The sequence below is a fragment of the Oryzias melastigma genome, linkage group LG15, assembly GCF_002922805.2.
Source record: "Oryzias melastigma strain HK-1 linkage group LG15, ASM292280v2, whole genome shotgun sequence".
In the NCBI taxonomy this organism is placed as follows: domain Eukaryota; kingdom Metazoa; phylum Chordata; class Actinopteri; order Beloniformes; family Adrianichthyidae; genus Oryzias; species Oryzias melastigma.
The window spans coordinates 11,909,203-11,916,336 of record NC_050526.1 but is presented as its reverse complement, the minus strand read 5'-3'; the positions used below and the strand labels follow the sequence as shown (position 1 = coordinate 11,916,336).

Here is a 7,134-nt window from a genome sequence, read left to right as displayed (position 1 = left end):
GGTTGAATTATACCACGTGTCAAAGTCAAGGCCCGGGGGCCGAATCCGGCCCTTGGGGTAATTCTATCCGGCCCTCCAGACCATTTTATGTTATTGATATTATTGACCTGATGTTATCTTGTGCTCATTTCTAACTTGTTTGTTTTCTTTTTTACTAGGAATTTGCTGCTGCTGCAACTTATATTGCAGAGCAACAAACATACCAAATCAGCTTGAACAGCAGGGAGCTTGTTGGAAGGACAAACCCCTCCCCCTTGAAAGTGGGCTTGGGAGAATCTGGCTATGACCGAATTCCCACACTAATCCATAACTACTAAAAAACTAAAGAGTGCAGGACTATCTACAGCCATAGTGTTTAAAAACAATTTGCACACCATGCTCACTACTTTTTACTTTAAACAGCAAGTATGACGTCATCGATTCCACAAAGTGGAAATCTAATCAATACGATGTTTATTTATGAGTCCACTATGATCTAATAATGAAAACTTTGACAGTTTACGAAAAAATACATTTAAACTATTTTTTTTTTCGCAAAAATTGTTCAAACACAATGTATTGTGGTCTGTATTCAGCAATGTTGTGAGCATCAATGCATATAAAAGACTTCTGGGAAATTTCCAGGGAACTCGATTTTGGAATTGTAGAAAAGGAAAGTACTAGAAAATGGTGATAAACACTATAGAACTTTGGACATGATCCGTTTTTGAGACATCTGATTGGTCAGTCAATAACTTGAATAACTTGCAATAAAAATATATATATAGTGGATTTAAATTAGGATTATCGAGGACATTTAAAAAAAAACATATCAGAGCAAGAAAGGTTCTTCTGAAAAATAGAATAACTGAGTAATATATTTTTATTTCTCTTGGACCCAGCAGGTACTTCCTGTTTGGAACCCCATGGATGTTCTCTTATACAGTCAATGATTGTAACTATACGTGTCCATCATTGACCTGCTTTTAGCATCACATTGTAGAGCTAGCAAAGTGAAAGATTTCACACCTTAAACTAGCCTGAACGTCTTTAAGAGAAGAACAGACATTTCTTAACATTCACATTTTACTTTTTCTATTTTTTTCTAATTAAAACCTTGTCACCAGCCGGTTATGTAATCTCTATAGAGCACAGTAAACATAAGAAACAGACCATTCAGCAAATCCTGCTCTGCTTTCTCTCTCAGTGTAAACTCACAAACAAGTAAACACACACGCTGCACCCCCCACACTGCAAACACCGCCTGCGTCTGCAACCCTTGTTATTATGGATGTGCACATCCTGAACCACTCAGACAACTATTCCTGAGCGACTGAGTCTGTGTACGAGCCGCTGTGATGTGTGTGTGTTTTCCTGCTGGTAATGGAAGTGATTTGGAAAGAATGCAGTGGAAAAGGAGGAGCGTCGCGCTCATTAAAGCAGCAGGGTCGCGCCTGAAATGAAAGCGCAGTGATATCAAGAGCGGATGTTAATTGAAGACCCTCCCAGTGTGGGGTCACAAACACACGCAGACACAAACTCACCTCACTTCTCTGTGAAACAGCATCCATACGAACACTTTCTAAATAATCCTGAGAGAGCATTTCTGATGGTCACCATGATGTGTCAATATTACCGTCCAATCTTCACATTTATTATATTTGTTTCTATTTTTATGCAACGAAAAGGAAAAGAAACCAATAGGTGAATGTTTTAGAAACTTTTTTATATATATATATATATATATATATATATATATATATATATATATATATTTATATTTAGGGCTGTGCATGTTGACGCATTAACCCATGCGATTAAGTAATTATGATTAACGCAAATTATCGTATGACTCGGAGCAGCTGTCTTTCTCTTTTCCTAAGCGGCGCAGTCATCTTCATTAAAACACTTCACTGGGTGGTTTTCCACTTATAACATGGTTATTTTTTTAATAATTTAATCTTTTTTTTTGTTTAGATCTATTTAGACTATTTGATCCATGGTCCGGCGCGTCATGTCATGTCCATTTAATTTTGTGATTATTCGCAACTAAGTGGTTGGCAAATGCTGTAATGAAATAAAAAATTCATTGCAATTAATCGCGATTAATTTTGCCCCAAGTTTGTGATTATTTTTTTTTTTTATCAATTTCCAGCCCTAATATTTTAAATGTTTTAAAATTAAAAATTAAAATTAAAAAGTTCTGTTGTCGTGATCCAAACACGTGTATTATGTTTTTGTTTTTGTTTTAATCTAAAAATGTCTGAGTTTTAAGGTGTAATGGAGAACTACAAAAAAGGGTCACTAAAATGAACCATGAATGTGAATTGTTAACATTGATAGCGTGGAAGTTTCCATTTATCAGTCAGTTCAGCCGCTTTAAAAAATTAGCGGATGGATTTTCGACTCGTGACCGAGTGACTTGATACGAGTCCGGTGTGGTTGAGAGAATAAAACTTACTTCAGAATCAGATAACAAATAAAATGGAATACATTAAAGTCTTTTTTTTTTATCTGCAGTTCAGTATCAATTGTCCCACAGACCAGAACCGGTCCATGGCTGGGGAGAACTGAGTTGAGAGGATGAGGAGGTGTAACCCAGGCCAATGCAGTTCTATAGGCTATAATATAAAAAAATGTAAAAATGTATTTTGTCCTTTAATTTACATTTGGATCTTAATCATTTCTCTGCTGAACATGCAGCTGCTTAAGTGAGGAAATCGTCTGGATATAAGATTAAAAAATTCTCATTTAAATGTTAAAATTGTAATGAAAAAGAATATTTGGGAAATATATGTATCATTACTTTATGTATTACTTTAAGTATATTTTTAGGTACAAATCATCCGGTTTGTTTTTTTGTTAATACAAATACAAGGAGATTATATTCTATTTGTGATGTTTTGCTACTTTAATGGTGCAACACTGTGTTGTTCTGGTTTGTAAAAAAGTTTTTAAGCATCCAAAGAGATGTATAAACACTTTTATTTTGTGCCATTTCAAAACATCCATAACATTTATTTCTGTGTTATAATGATGCAAATGAGATTAAAAATAAATCTGCAAAAAAACTGCATCTGTTAAATCATTCCTCGTCTTCTCCTAATCTGTGACAACTCTCATCACCCAACATTAAAAAGGCAGTGATCTGCAGTGATCTGCAGTGATCTCCTCCTGACCACAGACTCTGGATCCCTCTTCATCATCATCCTCCTCAATCTGAGGGCATCTTCAGCACCATCTCCCACATGATCCCGAATCTCTCATCAACTTCACTCTCATCTACTTGGGTCAGTTAGAAGATAAATAAACTCCCGGCTCTGTGGATCAAACCCAACTCTTCACCTCCCATCAGTCGTCTCTCTGTTCCTTTAACCCGCCTAAGCACTAGAACCTCCAACTGCGTAACTACGGTGTAGGGGCCATATACGGTCCGTTAAACCATTTATCTTGGCCCGCCAAACTGAATCTATTTTCCCTGTAGTTCAGGCGTCTCCCCACAGATGGCGCACTACAAAAAATATTTACCTTTCTTCAGGCGCAGAAAGATGTATTCATGTGGTGTTTGAAGATTTGTTGATTTTTCCAATACTTGTGTGACTTCCAAGTCGGACAATCATTTTTTAAATTATTCCAACACCATATGAACGCAGCATTTCCCTGAAATTGAGATGTTCTCTGACAGACATCAACCCATTGGTAACAAAGTTCAAGCTGCCAATATTGTATGTTGTAACTGCATTTTTAATAAATACCAGTGTCCCCTGTTTACTGATTAGGATTGTGTGGATTTGATGTTATGGGAGATGTGAGGTTAAAGTGGGCTAAGACCTAAATCTGCATTCTCAGTTTCAGACAGCAGGGGGAGACAGAGCTGAGAAAATATACCCCCCTTTTTTTTTACAGTTAACTTCTTTATGAAACAGACTTTAATGTGGAAAGAAATGTGTTTTTTTGCCTTTATGTCAGCAGAACAGAGATGTTTCAGCAGAAGGAAAAGGATGATTGTGGTGGACTTACTTATCCATGAGTATAATAGAAACTGTGGAGTCATTCCAGTAAATGGAGCTACATTTATGAAGCTTGTTGGAAAATAACACAACAAGATACTTAAATAACAAAACAGCAGTGCTGAATGTCATTCCAGACTTCATGAGATCTTTTTTTACCTTTGAAGTTTTATTAGCAATAAATTAGAAATAAAGACAGTAAATAATCTTCAGCTTCCTGCCATGTTACTAAGGATAAAAAAAGATAACTTTCTTTAGTAGACAGCTGTCAACGACTCAACAGAACTACTTTCGTGAAACGTTAAAGACTCACTCCAAAATAATTGGTCTTTTTTAACATCTTCTAGTAGCATTTTTCTGGTGACTGAAGACACATATATAAAGAAAATTAAGATTAAAATTGCATTTTTACGTATATTTTTATTCAAATTGTCGTGAATTATGAGCAAATGAAAAAAATGCAGTTTGAAATAGAGCATATTTGTGAAAGATAAATAAACCTGGCAAGCCACAAGCCTCCAGCATCCCCTCAGCAGTGGGGAGGGGAAGAGGGGGTGGAGTTGCAGGTGTTTTGATTCTGGATAAAAAGGCTCATCGTTATAGCAGATCAAAAGATAATTCAAGTGGGATTTTAGTAGTACCTGATGAGGCTTCTGAGACATCTCATTTGACAACAACTTTAAATGGTCAAAATGAAATCCCTAAACATGCCACCCCCCCCCCCTGATATTTTCACAATAAGAGTCTTCAGCTCCCTTTAAACAGCGTTTGGTGAAATCATGAGTCCTATCAGAATTATCTCAGCTTGTGTTTGAGTTTTATGATGTTTTATGAAGACGAAAGAGCTGAAGGAGAAGCTAAACAATGCTAAGTGTCCTTAGAGTTGGAGCTAGTTCACCTTTGACCTCCATTCAGCTGTCTTCATTGAGGACTGAGAGAACAGAGATCAGTGATTTGGGACGGTGGCTCTCACCTGTTCCTCTGTGATGAGGCCGCAGTGTGCGTGGTCGTTTCCGTCGGCGTGCTGCAGAGGCAGACTCTGACACAGCTGTCCCAGCAGCATGGCCACCTCCTTCATGCTCCGCCAGCAGCAAACCAGCACCATCTGAGCCGTCACTCTGTAGCCCTCGGCTCCTGACGCTGCAGCAGCACCGAGGCAAAAAGACAACAGATCTGATTATGAGTTCAGAAGAAAATATGAGAAGTTCCACAGCAACTGGATGGGTCTGTCATAGTAAAATAAAATACTGAGTACGGTGGCCCTGAAGTGCAGATCGCATTGACAGAACGCTTAACACAAAAACAAGTTAAATGAAAATTAAAAAACACAACCGATGATAAAAACAAAATTACATTTTAGAAATCAAAACAAAATTCCAGAAACCAAAACATGAAGAAAAAATGTCTAAAAGCTAAATTAGTTTAAAAAAAGTCTAAATATAACTTTAAGAAATGAGACAGAACAAAAACAGAAAAGGTATTATGGGATGTCACTGATAGGATGATGACATTTGAGTTTTGAAGCAGAGGGAAAGCAGAAGGATGTTTCACCCAAACTGTGGTAAAGCCTTGATTAAACAACCACCAAATGTTTTTTGCAGCAACTGTGACCAGAAACTCAAAGAAATATCTTCTGTTGGAACATTTGTTATGAAAATATCACAACATATGACTTCAAAAGTGAACCAACGTCCTTATCCAATCATCCTGTTTCATTTTTATACATTTCATTTTTGGAATTATGTTTTGGATTCTGGAATTTCTCAAATGTGATGTTTTTTTAGTTGTTGTGATCTTTAATATGTGTTTGTGTTGAGTGATTTGTCCTTCAGGGCCACCGTATTTAAGTGTCTTTGTGAACTCCACGACAGAAGCACTAGAATAGAGTAAATGTCTCCCCCTTCAGGATGCTAGGAGTACTGCACTCGGTCAAAGCATGCTTCTTCCCGGTTTGTCATGCTGTTGTGTCACTCACCTGTGTTGAGAGTGGTTCTCTGTGCGCGATCATCTGGCCGACTGCTCTCCAACTCTCTGGCGCTGTTGAAGAAGTCGTTGGTGTCTCTGGGCTGAATCTCCTGCAGGATCTTCTGCAGACCTTCAGAGGTTTCTGTCCAAATGAACACAAGTCCTTCACTGAAAACTGTTTCTTCAAAGTGGGTTCACACAGTGAGGGTAAAGGGGTCTTTTGGGGTCACCTGACTCTGTATCCATGGGGATGAGCCCCTCAGGTGAGGAGCTCTGGACTACAGGCAACACAACATCTGACATCCTGTAGCACACGGCGATCAGCTGAGACACCAGAGATCTCCACTGCTGCGTCTGAGTCAAACTCCTGAGACCATCCCAGAGACAAAAAGCATTAAGCTTTGGTCCTAGGGCTTTCATCTGGGAGGGAACAGGCAGTTAGAAGAGACTTACTGTGTGTTTAGGTGCTGCAGGACCGCAGTGATGCAGTGAGCCCGGCCGTACAGAGGAAAGGACGCGGCGGCCTGCAGGAGAGACGACTCGGCTCTGGAGACCTCCGACTGCAGACGGTGCAGCAAGAACTGAACCACTGCAAGCAGAGACCCCATTACATGATGCAGTCTGCATGTTAACTCCGCCGGGGTTGTGACTCCTACCAGCCAGAGTGTTGAGCTCCAGGATGACGGCCTCAGAGGCCCGGGCCGGAGGGGAGGCCAGCTGGAGCTCCTCCTCCTGGGAGCATGACACGAGAGCTTCGGTCAGGTCCGGCTGGTGCAGCAGCAGGTGTAGCAGGTGGGCGGCGGTGACGCTGTCAAAGGGTTTGTTGCTGGTACTGAGGTCCAGAGCCGCCTGCACAACGCAGCGCATTCTGTCCACCTCCTAAACATACAAACGAGATCAAAATGAAGAAACTTCAACAAACAGAACCAGATATCTGAGCAAAAATATGAAAATAAATGTCATCTTCCACTTCCAGCCGGCAGAATACCTGCAGTCCCACAGCTGGTGGAGGAAGCTGACGTAGCAGGGCGGAGGCCAGCTGTTTGACCTCTAGGAAGTTGCTGGCTACACAGTAGAGGACGTTCTGAGCCTGTGTGGGAGTCACAACCTCCCCGAGGGCGAAACCATCCGGGTCTGCGAGACAGCCAGCGAGGAGGGAATGCAGGTGAGAATTTTGAGT

General features: G+C 40.0%; 1 protein-coding gene across 1 annotated transcript in view; it reads right to left on the bottom strand.

Moving 5' to 3' along the window:
- Window positions 1-7,134, bottom strand: part of thada (THADA armadillo repeat containing) — a 129,669-nt gene that overhangs the window by 112,597 nt on the left and 9,938 nt on the right. The window contains exons 15-20 of the mRNA XM_024296872.2: window positions 6,943-7,088; window positions 6,611-6,833; window positions 6,408-6,543; window positions 6,185-6,321; window positions 5,965-6,096; window positions 4,963-5,129 (exon numbers count right to left, since the gene is read on the bottom strand). Coding sequence (XP_024152640.1) covers window positions 4,963-5,129; window positions 5,965-6,096; window positions 6,185-6,321; window positions 6,408-6,543; window positions 6,611-6,833; window positions 6,943-7,088 — 941 coding nt within the window. The remainder of the gene's footprint in view (window positions 1-4,962; window positions 5,130-5,964; window positions 6,097-6,184; window positions 6,322-6,407; window positions 6,544-6,610; window positions 6,834-6,942; window positions 7,089-7,134) is intronic.